Source organism: Borostomias antarcticus, assembly GCF_949987555.1.
Source record: "Borostomias antarcticus genome assembly, chromosome: 20".
Lineage (NCBI taxonomy): Eukaryota > Metazoa > Chordata > Actinopteri > Stomiiformes > Stomiidae > Borostomias > Borostomias antarcticus.
Genome location: NC_140253.1, coordinates 6161835 through 6180573, shown reverse-complemented (window position 1 = coordinate 6180573; position 18739 = coordinate 6161835). Strand labels below are relative to the sequence as shown.

General features: G+C 49.9%; 1 protein-coding gene across 3 annotated transcripts in view; it reads right to left on the bottom strand.

The window, feature by feature from the left end:
- Positions 1 to 2119: 2119 nt before the first annotated feature.
- tmem131l (transmembrane 131 like) overlaps positions 2120 to 18739 on the bottom strand; it is a gene marked incomplete at its 5' end in the record, with an annotated part of 37810 nt that continues 21190 nt past the window's right edge. Inside the window, 27 exons of one of the 3 annotated variants that reach the window (XM_084454291.1) lie at positions 2120 to 2530; positions 3297 to 3451; positions 3649 to 3725; positions 3925 to 4057; positions 4385 to 4491; positions 4748 to 4826; positions 4979 to 5197; positions 5621 to 5790; positions 6027 to 6142; positions 6427 to 7072; positions 7236 to 7385; positions 7724 to 7909; positions 8068 to 8254; positions 8462 to 8604; positions 8790 to 8917; positions 9096 to 9165; positions 9574 to 9683; positions 9832 to 9901; positions 10033 to 10156; positions 10491 to 10560; positions 10883 to 11056; positions 11291 to 11447; positions 13408 to 13510; positions 13979 to 14084; positions 14191 to 14249; positions 16276 to 16417; positions 17573 to 17650. In XM_084454291.1, coding sequence (XP_084310417.1) covers positions 2222 to 2530; positions 3297 to 3451; positions 3649 to 3725; positions 3925 to 4057; positions 4385 to 4491; positions 4748 to 4826; positions 4979 to 5197; positions 5621 to 5790; positions 6027 to 6142; positions 6427 to 7072; positions 7236 to 7385; positions 7724 to 7909; positions 8068 to 8254; positions 8462 to 8604; positions 8790 to 8917; positions 9096 to 9165; positions 9574 to 9683; positions 9832 to 9901; positions 10033 to 10156; positions 10491 to 10560; positions 10883 to 11056; positions 11291 to 11447; positions 13408 to 13510; positions 13979 to 14084; positions 14191 to 14249; positions 16276 to 16417; positions 17573 to 17650 — 4068 coding nt within the window. In that variant the 3' untranslated portion in view covers positions 2120 to 2221. The remainder of the gene's footprint in view (positions 2531 to 3296; positions 3452 to 3648; positions 3726 to 3924; positions 4058 to 4384; positions 4492 to 4747; positions 4827 to 4978; positions 5198 to 5620; positions 5791 to 6026; positions 6143 to 6426; positions 7073 to 7235; positions 7386 to 7723; positions 7910 to 8067; positions 8255 to 8461; positions 8605 to 8789; positions 8918 to 9095; positions 9166 to 9573; positions 9684 to 9831; positions 9902 to 10032; positions 10157 to 10490; positions 10561 to 10882; positions 11057 to 11290; positions 11448 to 13407; positions 13511 to 13978; positions 14085 to 14190; positions 14250 to 16275; positions 16418 to 17572; positions 17651 to 18739) is intronic. The other 2 variants (XM_084454289.1, XM_084454290.1) reach the window with 2 other exon arrangements.

The window sequence follows — 18739 nt, the reverse complement described above, 5'->3', positions numbered from 1 at the left end:
GTCACTCTTAACCATCAAATCTGGAGGGTAACTAGCGAATTACTCCGGACAAGTCGACATTTTTGGTTGATGCCGCATTTCCTAACATCTCACGACTGTGAATGAACCATATAAAATATACAATAATTTTTTTTTTTATCTCAGCTCCGATTCTCCTCTCATCACCATCGGTTCGTCCTGCTGTCTCGTCGTTGTCGTCTAGATTGTGTGAGACGGGAGCGGGAGGCTACCTGCTACGTGATTGGCCAGTAATTTACACATGCGGGTGTGTTAAAGAGGAAACAGAAAAAATAGGCCTTACCTCATGGATGTATTATGGTGCATTCGTTTATAACTGGGAGGTGGCAAATTGCGACTTGCTACTAGGAATGATTAAATAAAACACCTCATGAACTCGCACTTCCTCGTCGCAAATTCGGATATGTTTTTCAGCCCCCAGTTGCTCGAATGCACTAGATATAACTAGATAACTGTGATATAATGGTATATAGATATAACTAGGTAACTGTGATATAATGGTATATAGATATAACTAGGTAACTGTGATATAATGGTATATAGCTCGAATGCACACAGGTCGGAGGTAGGTATTTTGCCACTTGCGACTTGCCACCTCCGACCACAAACGAATGCACCATTAATACCTAACCTACACATTGTTTTGCAGAAATTGACACAAAATGTGTTATTTCACTATCTTCATATTAATTGTATAATGAAACAACACACCACATGATTGACAATAATCTACACATGCGAGTGTGTTGAAGAGGATACAGAAAATAACACATCATTTGCAGTAATTGACACAAAATGTGCTATTTTGCTATCTACACATTAATTGTGTCAGAAAACAACACATCATTTCTAAGAGTGTACCAATATATTAACAGAATTACATTTTATTCATATTAATCCTTAAAAAAAATAAAATAAAAAATATGTATCCCATGGTTCACTATATTATTGTCCAATTGATTGGTTACGGGCTTCAGCCAATAAGTGATCAGCAGTCAGCCATCTTGTTTAATCATACCTATCCAGATGAGTTTGATCTAATGCAACAATCACCGAGATAGAAACAGTTAGCAGATCTAGCTCTAACATTGAGCCTATGGGGAACCAAGTTACCGAAATTGTAATAATGTTGAGCAATAATGTTAACAATTTAGCCTGGGTTCAAATCCTACTTTGCCCGTGAGTGCACTTATTATTATTAATAATGATAGCCTGAAATTATAATGTAATAAAACTCGATGTGTCTGAGTGAGTTGGCCGTTACTGTACACTGAAGCTTGTATTCAAATCCCCCTCAGTTGATGGACATAGTTTTTTTCATTATAACAATGATGTGTAATTGTGTTTGATTGTAATAGCCATGCCATTGTCGTGCAAAGCCATGGAGAGCTCACAGGATAAGAGCTTGATTTGTCAATTGAGACTAGGTACCTTTAGGGCGATAGGTAGCCCAGTGGTTAGTGTCCGACCACAAGTGAATGTAACTTTGCTGGTTCAAGACAGGACCAGGCTGCTTGGCAATCATTGTCTACCATTGTGCCCTTTAGCAAGCTACTGTCCTGACATTAGGTGAAATCATTGTAACTGATAAATTAATGAGTTAGAACTGTGAGTGGAAAGTACAATTTGCGCCACAAAGGCTCTAATTCTGCTCAAATGACCTTGTAAATCAAATACCAAGGTTTTAATGGAGGGCATGCTAAATCTGGTCATATGTTGTATTTTGACACCCTACTGTGACAGGCCAACTATGCCAGATGCAGTGCATACTGGTTATTCCCATAACTACCTTTTCATAACCAATACTGCAATTACTGCTGACTGGTTGTAGTCTTTTTCAGACTTTTTTTCTTCTTTTTTTTCTCCATATTTTTTTAATCTCCATTTATCCAATCAAGGTTTAATACTACATTAAGTAGAAAAGTATATTATGGAAAAAGGCAACAGAAACGTTATCAAGTACAAAACTTTTTTTTTATTTTCTATGATCAAAACTGCAAAACATCTAGAAAAATATACAACAAATGCTGAACCTTTCACAACATTGAACGTTTGAAAAAAAGGAACATAAAAGAAAAGGAATATTCACATTTTTTTCCCCCATTGTCGATAAAAACACATTCATTTTGTTTCCTTTCTTTTATATAGCATTGTTTTGTTTTTGTTTAGTTTTTTTGTCGTCGCCGCGGTTTCACGCCGTTCTTCACACGTCTCCGCAGTAGCCCGAGTCGCTGGAGAGCTGCGAGTTGGAGCTGCGGTTGGATGAGGAGTTCCAGATGTCCAGGTTCATGTGGGGGCCGAAGGGGTTGAAGCTGGAGTACTGCTTGACCCGGCAGCTGCCGCCCGGCTCCCTGCTGAAGGGGGTGTGAGCGGGGGCCACGGGCGACACCGGGGAGATGGGCGCCGAGCGCTCGGGCTGGAAGTGGTTCTGGTAGGGCTCGCTCTGTGGGGTCCAGATGGATCCGAACAGGCTGGACATAGGGGAGAGGCTTCTGGTACCGGGGAAGTATGGCTGAGAGAGACAGAGATCGAGAGAGAGAGAGAAACATGTAAGACCAAAATGCTGAGATGTACAGAATGCTCTGTGATACATGTGATGTGTACTTCTGATTGGAATCATACAAATGGTAAATGGACTGCACTTATATAGCGCCTTTCCACCTTAGCGGCACTCAAAGCGCTTTACAATGGCCTCTCATTCACCCATTCACACACACGTTCACACACCAATGGCGGTAGCTGCCATGCAAGGTGCTAACTGCAATTGAGCAGCGCCAATGACAGTCTTATCTCTAACACCTAAATCCTGTGAGCCAGACTAAGCTAACCCTAGTCTTGAAGGGGACTTTGAAAACGGTAACACACAGATAGCAGAAGGGGAGGAGTCTGGATTGAATCTGATTGGGCCAATCAGGAGAATCTCCCGTTGCCACTGATTGAGGCAGTGAGATTCTCCCACCTCCTGATGACAAGGCTTTCTGTATCACCAAAATCTACATCCGGTAAGTCAGACAAGGCTAACCCCAACCTCATTAAACCACTGAAGTTGCCGTTTCTCCTTCCTGCCCTGCCTTATTTGCATCATTTGCATTCTCCATTTGCATGGAAGGCAAAAACATATATTTTGATCCTGTTCAATTGAAAATGTATAAAATCATTTAAAAAAAACAAAAAAAAACATGTCAATATAAAGTAGAGCTGTGAAATATTTCTTTACAGTAAATTTGACAACGGGTCTAGCAGTGATCCTTTAAACGCTATGTAGTCCCGTGGGTCACCTGCAGGGGGCAGCTCACCTTGCTGCCCACGCAGCCGGCAGTGTCCCAGGCCGAGGGCCCCTCTTGGGGACACTCCTCACTCCAGCTGGCCTGGTGGCTGTAGGCGGGGCTCTGGCTCTCCTGGCACGGGAAACTGCTCTGGAAATTGGCATTACCTGAGGGGGAGGGGGGGTCAAATATTAACTTTGCGACAACGGTGAAAACGCACACTTTCTTTATTTTAACCCGCCAGCTACTCGAATTCCTAAGGTCGGCCCTTAGCTTTGACCAGAATGACGCATAGTTAGAGGCCATTGTAGATAATGCCGGGATGCCTGCTGCTAAAATTAGTTTGACGCGCAGAGACGCCCACCTCCTGGCATGTAGTTGCCCTGGTTACAGTAGTCGTAGGGGCTGTTGCATTGGCTGTTGGCGTTGCTCCAAGGAAACCTGTCAGATAAACGAGGGACAACACAAACAAACAACGCGTGTTAACAAAACGGTGCGTCAAGCACTCTGAAGAAAGATCTGAATTCAGTCAAAAGCTCCCGACGGTAGCAGAGCAACCACTCCTCACCACCAAACATCAAAGCCGTAACCACACAGGTGGCATAAGTGTCACCCTGTGGGTAGAGGTGGAGAGGCGTACCCGTTGTAGGGCGCGGGGACGGCGGCCTGAGGTACGTAGGGGAGGGCCTCGCTGGCATTGTACCTGAACTCATTGGTGAGGGGGACCGAGGGGGCGGACCAGGTCTCCTCAGGAAGGTACTGACCCGCAAGGTCTACAGGACGGAGAGAGGGAGGGAAAGAGAGAGGAGGAGGGAGGGAGGGAGAGGGAGAGAGGGAGAGATAGAGAGGGAGAGAGGAGGAGGGAGGGAGGGAGAGAGGAGGAGGAGGGAGGGAGGGAGGGAGAGAGAGAGAGAGAGAGAGAGAGAGAGAGAGAAAGACTGCTTAATATTTACCTAGCTACCAGTAGGTAGACAACAACTAGTTAGTTAGGAAGCACACATATAAATCCTGCTTTAAACCTTCTCAGAGCACAACCATTTTCCATATCGATTCTAAATAGTGTGTGTGTGTGTGATGCTCTCCTGGTGACCCCTCCTCACCCATGTTCCTGTCCACTCCCGCGGCCACGGCGGCGAAGCTGGGGGTGAAGCTGGGCAGCGGGGGGTCGGGGCTTTGGCACGGCTCTTTACGGCACAGGCTGTTCACACTGCAGGAAGACACACGCACGCATGCACGCACACACACACACACACGCACACGCACACGCACGCATGCACGCACACAGCTGGAGAGTCAGTCATAATAAAACAATATAAAACTGTCAAAGTTTGTTTCATATACTTGGATTTTTCAACACTGAAGATTAGATCGAATATTCAGTATGATTTAATATAATATTTGAAAATCTGTTCAGTGTGTGTGTGTGTGTGTGTGTGTGTGTGTGTGTGTGAGTGCGTGCATACCTCTGGGCCTTGTAGGTGGAGTTCATGTTCTGGTAGCAGTCCCGCTCTGCTGGGTAGAGGCTGTACTGCATGGAGTCCCCTGACACACAAACCAGGCTAAACGTCACACTCCCCCTCATAACTCTCACACCAGCCGGCAGAGTATTCTACAGTATTAACAGTGTATTAACAGTGTATTAACAGTGTATTAACAGTGTATTAACAGTGTGTAGACCGGTGTGGCGTCCATACTTTTCCTGGCTGTGGCAGTGCAGTGATGCGCGCGTCCGCTGGCGTCCTTGTCCCCCTCCACGCTGCTGGCGCTGCTCCAGCTGCCCCAGCTGCCCCGGCTTGCCCGCACGCTGCCCGACGAGCTGCCCGAGTCCGAGCCCGACTCACACACGCCCGGGGCCCCGCCCCCGCAGCGGCGCTCCGCCGCGCATTTCCTCCTGGGCCTCGCCTGGCACGCGCCTGGGGGCAGACACCCGGGAGAGAGGCGTTAAAGCACGGGTCCGGACGCTCATGATTCGGGTTTCCGGTAGTCCGGCGAGAAGCAGTGCACTGACTTTGCCTGCGTTAAAATGCAATTATTGTGAGTCGCTTTTGATAAGAGCGTCAGCTAAATGACTGTGATGTAATGTAGTTCAACACACTAAATGACTGGTAATGTCATATCCATACATATTTTTGCCATCTGGCGCCATCTTGTGACTACTAAGAGTAAACACATGCTCTAATGGCCCAGCACTTTGGGGACAGTTCCTAGTGGGAGGCTTGTGACTGAAAGAGAACTGAATTTAGATTAAAGGTGTATAGGGATTTTTAAAAATTTGGGTTAGGTTCAGTCTGGGTCAGGGCCCAGTGCGGAACCTGGGAGGCTGAGGGGGTACCCACCGTTCTGTTGGAGGGGGCTGTCGGGGTCGGGGCCCGGCTTCGGCGCCTCCGGTTTCCAGTTGGCGCAGCGGCTCCTGGCAGCGCGGTTCCCGTTCACGTTCCGTTCCCCGGTTCTCCACTCGGGCTCCTTCTCCCTCTCCGACATCACTACCACGCTGTGCTCAGGCGCTCTGCGGCGACCGGGGGAGAAAGTGACACCTTTAAACGCCTTAATTAGCTCAGCGGGAAATACTCTGGGTTATATTATATGGTGACCTCTATCGCTTCAAGCTGAAGGGTTATTAGTTAGTATCGTAACCATGCTGTACGGCGAAATGGACAGAATGGCGTGTTATGACAGAATGGCGTGTTATGACAGAATGGCGTGTTATGACAGAATGGCGTGTTATGACGTTATGACGCCTACCCAGGAACGCTCTCTGAGGTCTTTCTGCGGCTCTTCTTCCCCTTGGCTGTCCCAGCTGGGGTGGCCGGCTCCGTTTTCTCTGGCTTCTTCCGCTGGGCTTTCCCCTCTTCTCTGGGCTGAGGACAGGAGAGAGAGAGAGTGAGAGAGTGAGAGAGAGAGAGAGTGAGAGAGTGAGAGAGAGAGAGAGAGAGAGAGAGACACAGGGAGACACAGAGTGAGCTTCAAGAGGAGTCCAATACAAGGAGGCCACTGTTGGATATTTGTGAGTAATAACTAGATATGCCGTTTAGGACACATCAGACACAACCGTCTAATCAGATCAGGCGTTAAACCAATCAAGCTGAACTCAAGTGAATGGATGAGTGGTGAGTAAAGACACGAGCGCTGACTCGTCCCTCACCTCCAGCTCAGGGATGTCGTCCGTCTTCCCCGCCGTGTCCCGTGGACAGGCCTTCTCCGCGGGGCTGCACGCCAGCAGGCCTGGCCTGGGGCCCGGACCCACCGTCATGTTGTCGGGGAAGCCGACGGGCGTTTCCACGGGAAACATAACCGCGGCCAGCCCCTTGTCCTCCCTGGCGGTCTGCGGGGCTTCCTTAAAGTGCACTGGCGCTGCTGCTGCTGTTGTTGCTGTTGTTGTTATTGTTGTTGTTATTGTTGTGGCCGTCGGCTTTTTATCCGCCGGGCTGGTAAACGCGTGCTCGTTGTTGTTGTTGTTGTTGACGCACACGTCCGGGTCGGGGGCGTGGTCATCGGGGCTCAGGTCCTCGCGTTCCTCCGCGGCGGCGGCGGCGGAGACGGTCGCCACGGTGACGGAGGAGGAGCTGGACTTGCTGTACTTGGTGTAGTAGACGGAGACCTTGTGTTTTTTCTGGGGCTGGGAGGAGGAGGAGGTGGACGAGGAGGAAGGGGAGCCGGAGGAGCCCTTCTTGGAGGAGGACTGAGGACGGGGGGCGGGGCCGTTGGCGACCGCCGGCGAGCCACGCCCCTTGCCTTTATCGGACGTGTGGCAGGTGTCCACGTACGTCTTGCAGCTGCCCTTCATTTTGCTGTACCGAGGTGAGCAACGACAGAACAATAACAGATTACACTCCGCACCCTTTCTCACCAAGTATACTACTAGTACTGGTAGATCAAACACTATTTTGAGGGCACTTTGTCCACCAACTAATCCAAAAGTGCACTACGCATCTGGCAGCGAACAGCCCTTACTTGACTCCGTTGGGTGTGATGTTGACGGGGGGTCCGTTGTCCCGGGACAGGACCGAGTTGTGGTTGCCGCGGGGGGCGGGGCTGGAGAACTCGGTCAGGATGAACTGGGCCTGGTGGAACGCCATCAGACACACGCCCAGCAGAGAGAAACTGGGGGGAGGGGGGAGGGACGGTTACTCACAGCGACGCCATCACCACAACAAACACACGGTTTGGGGAATAACGCTGCAGATGAATGAATCAGTGGTGTTTCACTGCGGCTCTATGGTTTTGTTAGCATGGCTTGCTGGGTGATGAATGGCTCGCTTGAGGTGGGGTGGGGGGGGAGGTGGGGGTGGGCGTGTCCACAGACAATATCCCGACTCTGAGGGCAGTAGGTGTAGGTGTGGCGGTAGTAGCCGACGATAGGCGGCGTAGCTAAGTGACTGGTGAGGGTGAGTGTGATGGCGGCACGCCTGGAGGGGTCGGGGTGGGTCGTGTGCCCGTACCAGGTGAGGACCAGCGTGACCACCCAGAAGGTCTCCTCCCAGCTGGGGCCAGGCACCGCCTGGGCGCAGAGGGGCAGCATGTGGTGCGGCAGCGTCACGTTGAGGGTGAAGGGGAACGAGGAGCCGCGCGACGTCACCAGCGTCAGGTCCCGGATCACCCAGGAGGAGGTGAAGTCCGGGGTGAACCTGAGAGAGGGAGGGAGAGAGAGAGAGAGATGGGAGAGAGAGAGAGAGAGAGAGAGAGAGAGACTTGAGTCATCACGGCACATATAAAAACACTGTACCCGAAACCGACCGCTGTGTTTTTTTCCCGCCAAACGGCACTGGGCGGAGTCGCCACTCACGCGATGGTGATCTCGGAGGAGGAGTTGTGGTCCAGGCTGAAGGAGCGGCATTGCAGCACCTCGAAGCCGAAGCCCTGGCACTTGTAGCCGTTGATGTTCATGGAGATGACAGTTAGGGGCAGCTCGCCGGCGTTCTCCACCTTGAAGCTCTTCCGGATGGCGAACAGGGGCTTGTTGGTGCGCAGCCCTGGAGGGAGGACGGGGTGAAAGGTTAGCGTTGGCGGGCGGTGACCCGTGGATGACCTACTGAGTTATAAAGAGGTCCTTTATATTGGGTAAGGGGGGGGGGGGGCTCGTTAGTTGATCGTGGAGAACACAGCCCATGATCGTGAACCTTCTCTCGGGTTCGACGCCCGGGGGGGGGGGGGAAAGGGTCTACTAGCGGGCGCCTCACCGTCACGACACTCCATGAGGGTGGACTGGGGGACGTTGAAGCGCAGCGAGGCCCCGGGCCCCGGAAGCTTCCCCCCGACCCTCAGCAGCTCCTTGGCCCCGTGGCCCTGCACCGTCACCATGTCAAACACCGTCAGGTTGTTCCTGAGACACACACACACACACACACACACACACACACACACACACAGTCACAAAACGCTATCAAACACAGGACCGGTCGTATTCTAATATTATATGGTACTATTATACACTATATTGCAAGGCATTGTGGTGCATCATTGGCAGGTGTTACTCCTGTGTGTGTGTGTGTGTGTGTGTGTGTGTACCTGATGAGCAGGATGGTGGTGGTGGGCTTGTGTTCAGAGGGGGTGAAGACCACCGCCACGTCTCTGGTCTCCCAGGGCTGCAGCAGCAGACGCAGGACCCCCTCTCCCCTGGAGACCCCCTCACTGTCCTGATGGAGGAAAACACACACACACACACACACACACACACACACACACACGCACACACACACAGGTGCTTCAGATTTATTTTGATCATGCCAACACAGTACTTTAGGATAACATCAGAGCTGCCACCCATCGTGTACTAACAGGACTTCATTCCCCAGAGTGCAGTGCGCCCCTCACCTTGGGGTGTGCTGCCAGCAGAGTGAACTCGGTGGTGCTGATGTTGACGGAGAGCGGGCTGATATTGAACCTGACAAACGGGAGAGGGGAGTTGAAGTGGCGAGTCAATAACAACGACTAAAGCCTCTGGAGGCTAAGTGGCTCCAGACATAGATGATAAGTAGGAGACTGATGCCAAATAATGTCTCATTCTAATACGTGGAGATTCGTGCTGTCAGCAGTTCTCTCCTCTTATTGATTCCTCATCATTTATTGCATTCACATCACATCGGCAACATAAAGACACTTAAAGCAATATGGTGATTTCAATGGAGGCCCTCGGGGGCCGACCTGCTTTCGCAATAGACGTTAATACACATCATCTTTTCATACGCAGATGAAGGGAAGTCGGTGAGGGAAGGAGGCCAACGCAGCCTATTGAGATGCAGCCAAGGTGCACCCTGCATCGCGTATTCAGCAGAGGGGCGGGTCGGGTTACCATTTGGTGAGGATGTCCAGGGCGTCCAAGGGGGCGGGGTATAAGGAGAGGGCGCGGATCTCCACGGAAACCACGGAGGAGGAGGGGTTCTTCAGAACGAGCCTCTTCACCTGAGGGACACACACACACACACGCGGTCCCCAAACGGTCAAACCACAACCGGACTGAAGCAGAAGCAGGAGCGGTTATCAGCGGTCTTCAGGTCCGGACCGCGGTGGGCGTGAGCTGTGGCGTGCGCGTGGCCGCGGTGTCTCTTACTTTGCTCTCGTTCACGGGAGTAGCGCCGAACTCCAGAGCCGACGACGTCTCCACCGGGAGCCTGGGCCATCTGCAACGAGGACAGCACAGACGACAATGACCTCCATGTGTATGCGTGTCTAGCGCGCTGTAATCGAATTCAGAGTACATGATGCGATTACTGACTAAATATGATTATGTATATGAGGGTGTGAGTGTCACCTGCAGGGCAGCTGGTCTTTTCGGCTCTGCCATCGCGAGCAGAGCTCTCTGGCCAGTTGGCTGTCCACAGCCCAGGAGGAGGGGAGGGAGTCTGGGAAGAGCGAGCGCTGCCACTGGGCACGGCCTGGACGACACATAACGCAACCGTTAAGTACACACACAGGACAAGGCAGCTACATCTACCACAACAGAGACAAAATACTGAAATGTGTAGGCTAGCGAAGCACGCTATGCACATAATGATCGATCGTTGCACGCACGCACGCACGCATGCACACACACACACACACACACACACGCACACACACACAGGACAAGGCAGCTACATCTACCACAACAGAGACAAAATACTGAAATGTGTAGGCTAGCGAAGCACGCTATGCACATAATGATCGATCGTCGCACGCACACACACACACACACACGCACACACACACCACTAAGATTGACAGACGTACCTGCTTCTGACAGTCTGAGTGGACAGGGTCGTCCACACACCCCGTCCGCCCCGCCGAACACCACCTCCCCCTGTTGGTGGACAAACACACACACTCACACACTGTTGTATGTTCTATAGTTCATCCTTCCAACTCTATATTCTGTTTTAATATGCTGCATAAAAAACAAACTTGTCACCGATCCTTTCATGACCAGATTGGTCGTCTTTAAAATAAAATAAAAAGTCAGATTTTTACATTTTTTCTTCAGCGGATGCTTCTGCTAAATAAACTTGTCACTCTCAAAAATAACAGCATCAGAGTGGCACAGCAGGGGGGAAGGAGGGGGCTGTAACCCTCGTTTTAAGAGTTTGAGTTCCGATGGGGCCCGACAACGTCCGTCCTCTACCTACCTTGGCCGGGGTTGAGTAAAGGTGGAGAGGCAGGCGCAGGGCCGGGCCCAGGCTGCTGGTCAGCGTCAGGGTGGTCAGCAGGTTGACCGGCACGCTCTTGTTGAGCAGCTGGAGGGAGACGATGGGCCAGCAGCCGGCGCGCGGGACGCTCACGGGCCCGCTGAAGTTCACCACCTGGCACACAGGGGGCAGCGGTGAGCGACAGGGTAGGACACCCCAGAGCAAAGGTACTTCAACTCAACCGCTACTACCAGTTCAACTGCAAGATTGTCTTTGTATGCGCACGCCGTGCACGTAGCAGTCCCCTAGCCAGACATGCTACATCCGCCGCGGTCAATAGCGGTTTTAACCTCCTGCGGGGATTTGACCGTCCACGTGTAACGTTGAGCGTCTGAACGTCGGGGGTACCTTGAGCATTCCCTGGGAGTCCTGGGCGAGGGAGGCGTGGGTGAGGGTGAGCGGGAGGCGGAGGGGGTTGGTGAGCCACACCTCCACGTCGTCTCCACCCCTCTGTCTCTGCCTCAGCTGGAGGACGGCGGACAGCTCCGGACCAGAGCCCCGCCCCCTACGCAGAGAGCAGGGAATACGAAGCGCTGAGTAAGGCTGATGGTGACTGATGGCTACGTCATGAGTTACAGCAGGCTTCTCTTTTCTTATTAGTCAATGGTCACACATTTCATTGCTACTTTGTTATCGGTTTGTAAAACTCTTGAAAGCTTCAAAATGATATAGATAACATTTTTATGTAGACTAATGAAAAAAAAAAGTAGGAACCCTATTGTTAGTTAGTATTTTCGACTATTATTCTTTTCCTAAAAATGGTCAAATAACTCAAAAAGTCCTTGACCAAAAAAGCTCAGGATTTGCATGTTGAAACTAGAGTAAAGTAGTGCATGTTTCCATATACTGTAGGTTAACAGTTAAGAGATTGTCATTTTTGTACAAAAAAAAAAAAAAAAAGGACATTTTGACCATGTACTGTAAACTCATTTCTTCCTCTCTTATTATGGAATGTTCAGTTTTTATAGTGGTGGCAGTTGGTGATTTGAAAATATTCACACATTTTGTAAACTGCTGTCACTTACAGTTATAACAGTTCATACACATACATAGAAATGTTCACAAGATTGTGCTGATTCGTACAATGTAAATATCTAAGATGTCCGATTTATAGTTTTCGTGGTATGACCATCTGTTTGACAACCATGCCTCCCATTCAATAGAATGGTGCTCTGAATGTGATACTCAAGTGCATCATTGCTGCTAATGATAGCCTAAGGTGATGGCCTCATGTGACGGGATGATGGCGCCTCAGTCTGTATGGCTTGATGGTGGGTAGGGTTTATTTCAAAAGGGGGCCTCCACAGAAAATTTGCCTAGGGCCTCAAAAAGCCTAGAGCCCTGACTCTACTGTTAACTCTTAACACTACTGTTCATTCTTCCACTAGTTGACTAACACTACTGTTAACCCTTATACTACTGTTAACTCTTATACTACTGTTAACTCTATGGTTTTCTTATATCTCTATATATTTAACTATAAAAAAGTTCTCATGCAGCTGCACGGATAAGCCTAGCAGTAGGTTTATGAGTTGTAGTAGCAGTGGTACTTGTACTTACAGTATAGGTGTTTTATATTGATATTCAGGCAATTCATGTGAAAATGGCAGAACTAGAAGCTGAACTGCATTACCTAAAAAAGTTAATAAGAAAGCTTTACATTCTGAGCTTCTTTAGGTAATGAAGTTCAGCTTCCAATTCTGCCATTTTCACATTTTGGCCATCAGGTTTTTTAGCCTCCAGATTTTTCAGCTGTGCAGTTTGAGGTTTTAGACTTTTCACATTTAATGCATTTTCAGCAATGCTTTTGCGATTTCTTTCAGTTGCTCAGCATTCACACACATTTTCTGCAGGAAATGCAATGTTCTAGTTATTTCTTGCTTAAAGAGTGAAGAGACATTACAGTACATACATTTTTACTCATATTTAGATGCCATTTATACTGTTCATACTTTATTCTCATTAGATACCATTCATACTTAAGTTAGTTATTTTTGATGTATTTGTATTAATATTAGTATCTAGTACTATTAAACCTATCTAAACTACGTATTATGCCTGCTGTCAAGCACACACATTTTCGTAAGAAAATGTATCTTTTCTAGTTATTATTAGGGGCCCTATGCTATGGTAATAGGAGCCGTATAGTAAATTTTTCCTGAAAGTGCTCAAATAACTAACAAATAAAAATGTGAATTTCTGCCATTTGGTGCGTAGTCCAAAATCTGTCTGTTACTCTGTCCTCCTGTCTGTCAGTACTTCTCCCTGTCTCTCAGTCTGATCACGGTTACGGGGGCGTGTCTGCAGGACCACGCCCCATCACCACTTGCGCTTATATTTATTTTTATGATTCGTCTACATAAAAATGTTATCTACAGTACATCACCTTAAAGATACAAAGAACCCAGCTGAAGACTTCCCCCAGGAGCAAAAGGAGCCGCGCTCAGACAGGCGTGCCGTCTTACCAGGGAGACGTGTGGAGTCCAGGGAGGCTGTGGACGCTGTGGCTGCCCAGGACCTGCAGACTGATATGACTGGAGCACCTTCTCCCCTGGCCAGGCATCGACCCTGGTCACACACACACGCACGCGCGCACACACACGCACGCGCGCACACACACACACGCGCGCACACACACGCACACACACACACACACACACACACACACACACAGCGGCCTGGGTTAACCACCAGCGTTGGCTCTCCCTTCTTTTATATTTTATAAGATGAATGTCACCCTCCTCCACCCCACCCATCTCCAACTTGCAGAGTGTGAAACGGGAACTTCAGTTAAACCACGCTCCTTCTGGTAAGCTCAGGATGCTGCTGTTGCTATGCTAACATTGTGTACTATTTTTGCTGGCTGGTTGTAAACCACTTGAACTGGGGTACCAGTGGGTGCCAGTTGCTACCAAGGAGCTTTTACAACACGCCATTCCAAGCTGTGGACTAAATCAAACTGTGATGGCCGTGCGTGGAGATGTAACGCTGCAGTCTGAGGGAACGCGTTTCTGCGGCCGCGCCCGTTGGACCGACCTCTGCAGGCGAGCGTGGCCACCTGGGTGAAGTTCCTGGTCTCGGCTCTCGGGAGAGCCTGGGTCATCTCCAGACTGGCGTCCACCTTCGATAGCACCTGCATGTCCTGGACACACACACACACACACACACATCAGGTTAGGCTGATTTATAGACCCAATATGTGAGGGAATAAAACTATTGGAAGATTTTTTTTTTTTGCATCAATGTACCTTCACATACAGCTTCTTGCCTCCAGAATTTAACATATAAACTGCTATTTTTGGCTCCCCTGTTAAAAACAATATAGATTGTAATATTAGACAACAGAAATATAATGTAGTTCACCAACACTGCAATACACTCTCCCACCAGCAGATGTCCTATACGTGAATTAATTCAATAACTGAGCAATAGGTTGAAATGAAACAACAACAATCTTATCATAGCCACCCCATAACTGGAGAGCATGAAGCCCATGACAACCCCATATGGCTTTACCTTCGACCCCCCCTCTCCCCACACACACACACACACACACACACACACACACACACACACACACACATGTACGCGCACGCACACCACAAGACGAGGAGCATCCAGGAGCCAACACTACAAACAGAGTGTCTCAGATTTCCTGTCAACTGGAAGAATGAGCTACCTTTAAATACCTGCAGAGCAGCAAAACGGCACTGAACTTGATTGCAATCAGTTATGTACTGTAGTGTATGCCGTCATAAAAGACCCACCGGCCCCCAGCAGCACTGCAGCAGTTATTGAGATGAAAATGCCGAGTTGACACTCCAGACGGGCTGGTTTCTTTGGCTCGGTGCTTTTCCTTTCAACCTCCCTGTTGCTCTGCAAGTGGGACCGGGGAGGGGGGGGGGTGAAGTGCCTGCTCCAATTCCCCCCCTTCCTCCTCACATTGATTATACCGTGCTCTGCGGCTTGCCAGTTTTGGCAGGAAGATCACCTAATCGTCCCGGGCCATCAGGTTCATCTGTGTGCAGTGCCTGACGTCTGACTACTTTTTTAAACCGAATAACCGCTCCAAATCAAGACCTCCTTTGTTCTGCTTCCTTGTCTGAAGTAGCGAACTGACATCTGCTTCACACAACGGCTTAAAGCTTTAATACAGTACATGCTCTAAGGAAAACACACATTTCTCAAAAATGTGACTTTATATGAAAGGACTTTTATCTTTTTTTTAAGCCCAAAGGCCTGCAGATATTTCCCTGCCTGTGTGAAAAAGAACCATGGAAACGCTCCCGGCCCAACCTCATTTAGATATGGAAAGTTGTGGGGGGGGGGGGGGGGGGGGGTTGCGGAGTAGAGAGGAACACAGAGCTCGCTATGTCAAATGTCTACCCTCTTCGCTCTCCAGCACAAACAATGTTTATCTGATCCCCAATGCACCCATGTCTGGTCAGCCTGGGATCTGGAACAAGGAACACAGTCTGAGCTCGATATGGGGGAGACACGCTCCGTGTGGTTACAAGAGGTTTAGGGTCAACCAGCCCCTGTGAGCTGGGCCAACACTGGAGCTAGCCAACACTGGAGCTAGCCAACACTGGAGCTAGCCAACACTGGAGCTAGCCAACTGTTTTCCTTCTGTCTGACGGTAATATTAGGGATTAAAGGAACTATAAAATCATCCTAGAGACAGGAGGACCCGTAGCAGCTATCTTTCCGGATCAGTATTTCCTGTTCCAGAAGGCAAACCCTAAAGAAGCCAGTCACGCGAACGTGCCGTGCGGCTGACATCATGATCCTCGTTGGAGAAGAGGCTGGACATCATCGGGGGGGCGGAGCTGGACTGGAGGAGGGTCGAGCTGAGTCATGGTGGCAAAGGACGAGCTGAGCCTGTCTCTAATGACACCCAGTGCCAACGCAAGGCAACTCCTGGCGAACTCCTACTACTGTGGTGCCACTACAACCACTACTGCTGCTGCTACTACAGAAGCTAAGTTATAGTCTACAGAAGCTAGGTTTAGCAAATTTAGGTTTGGCTAACGTTAAACTGGGTTCGGTTAAGCTGAGCTAAGTTCAGGATTTGAGGTAATGCTAACTTTAGCTAACGCATTTGGCAAGGAGGCAACGTTAAGACAAACCGTTTTTTTCAGCTCTTTTGAGTGTCTCCCAAAGAAAAGTGCTCTATTATGAATTATTTTTTAGAATTATTAACGCTCCTCTCTTACTTCACACACACACACACACACACACACACACACACACACGCGCACACACGCGCGCACACACACACACACACACACACACACACACACACAGACACACACACACCCCATGATTCTTACCCGCCGTGTCGGGCGCCGCCAGCAGCACCAGGATGTGCTCGGTGACGTACGGCTTGAGCTTGTCCAGGCCGGCGGGCGTCTGGGAGCGCTCGGCCAGGCTGATCTGGAGGCTGAGGCGCTCGCCGCCCTGGAGACAGGAGCCCTGAGGGGGGGGGGGGGGCAGGACAGACACACCGGTCACACACCGCCAGAGAGAGAGAGAGAGAGAAAAGGAGAGAGAGAAAGAAAGAGAAAAGGAAAGAGAGAGAAAGAGTGTGCCGTAAAGGTTATAGTGAAGGGGGAGCGAGATGACGGCTGGGTGAATTCAGGGTGTGTGTGTGTGTGTGTGTGTGTGTGTGTGTGTGTACACACCATGCACGCATACTGTACGGTGTGTGCGTAAATGTAAAGGCGGAGGCAGACAGGCAGCCTCTTCCCCCTCTCCTCCCCTCTTTCTCTCATCCACCCCTCCTCTCTCCCCCTCTCCTCCCTCCCCCTCCTCTCTCCCCCTCCCCTCTCCCTGTCTGTGACGCTCTCTCCGTCAGACCGGCATGCGAGCGGCGCCGAGGCCCGAATAGACGCTGATCTCCGGTCGCTTTCTGGATGACCGAGGTTAACGCGTGAGTGAGGGGGAACTGATTCTAGATCAGCTTCAGTCCAACACCCCCCCTCCCCCCCCCCCCCCCCTACCACCGAGGCCGGGCGATAAACAACCAAGCAAAAACGGGAGGTTGATGTCATCATCAGCGCCGCGGCGGTGGGGGCGGGTACTGGCGCCCTGCCGAGCCTCTCTTGCATCATCCCTGTTGCTCCACCTGTGAGCCGGGGCCAATTACGGAGAACGCAATTAGAGACGCGCCGAGAGGTCTTCCGATATGTCGCAGCAAGCCCCTTATACCCCCCCCCTCCCCCCCCCCTCTCCACTGTAATAACTCTTACAGCAGCGTAACTAGAGAGCGCTGCCTATATAGACTTGTAGAGAGGACACCTATAACTCTACATGGCCGTGTAATTACATGCGGCAGGCTAGAAGTCGTTTCGCTGTCTGTCCAAATCTGCGCTGCGTCTGTCACTTAAGAGGAGCCTAGCGAACGACAGAGCCGATCGTCTGCGCCTCGCGTGGCTGCGCTGTAAACATCCCCGACAGTGAGGTAAGCGTCAACTGGGACGTCACCGTGTTGAGATACGCACCTGACGCGCCTAAACCTGCAGCCCGGACACGTTAAGCGGTCGCTAGCGTGCCGTTTTCGCAACGACTGCGGGAGTGAGTGAAGCGGAGGTGGGAGGAGTGTTGGGATGAGTGTTGAGTGGTGATTACCTGAGCGCTGCTGAACAAACTCTTGGGCAGGCTGCACTCCAGCAGCAGGCCCAGTATGGTGATGTTTGACGCATCTTCCTGTGGTGGGCAGACAATACACAATAATAATCAAACAAAACAGGCCATTTAGAGCCGTGTGAGGCTGTTAACAATGTCCTTTTGATGAAATGAGCAGCTGGTTGAACAAGCCTTAATGACAGTTTAATGACAACATGATGCGAGTTAAAAATAGCAATCAAAATAGCTCCCCTGCACTTGCGCGACTTCAGTGGCATATTTCCACTCTGAGAAAACGCTACTAAATGACAACAACACATGGAGCTCAACGGCAGAACACAGTCGTGTACGAAAAAATGTACCCCAGTAAAACCAAAAGAAAACATAACGTAGTTCCAGCTGTCCGTTGTGGGATTTAACCCTGTGACCTGAGAGTCATTCAAAAGGGAGCACTAGATCTCACAGAGTCCATCCTGGCACTAGCAGACTACTGATGGTGTTGGACCTCGTGTTGCCCTAAGCCTCTCCGCTCAGCTCTGGTGACAGTATTTATACAGCAGTGCATTTAGTGCATGTGTGCTATTTAAAGGTGCTAAAGATGAACATTTTTATGTAAACCAATCAGAAATAATAAAGCAAATAAAAATTAACAAGGATCGTGAGCCAATAGTGTTAACAACTCCTGATGGCTCCTGACAGAGATAGTGCACGGTGCCAACGTCGTAATACTATTGGCTCACGAGCCTTGCTAGAGGTGGGAACCAAACCTCATCTCAGACAGAGATAAAAACAGCATTCATTTAGGACTCAATCATTTTAAAATGATAAATTCATAATAAAAAATAACAAAAAATGGAAGGGGGGGGGGTGCAGTACGTACTTATTCAGCAGCTTTCTAAAAGTTCTGTGGTTGTGTCCCCCCCCCCCCCCCCCAATGATTCGTCAACATTGAAATGTTATCTGTAGCGCCTTAAATATCAAACGTGGCGTGATCATCACCGCGTGCCACGAAACGACCGTGACCTCGCGGCGAAGCGCATGGCGACGGAGCGTGCGTGCGAGAGAGAAAGTGAGAGGAAGAGATCAAACTCTAATTCGAATCTCACCGCTAACGCGCCCTTGTCTATATTTAAACCCGTTTATGTGTTGGCCGGCTCAACGGGGATGCCA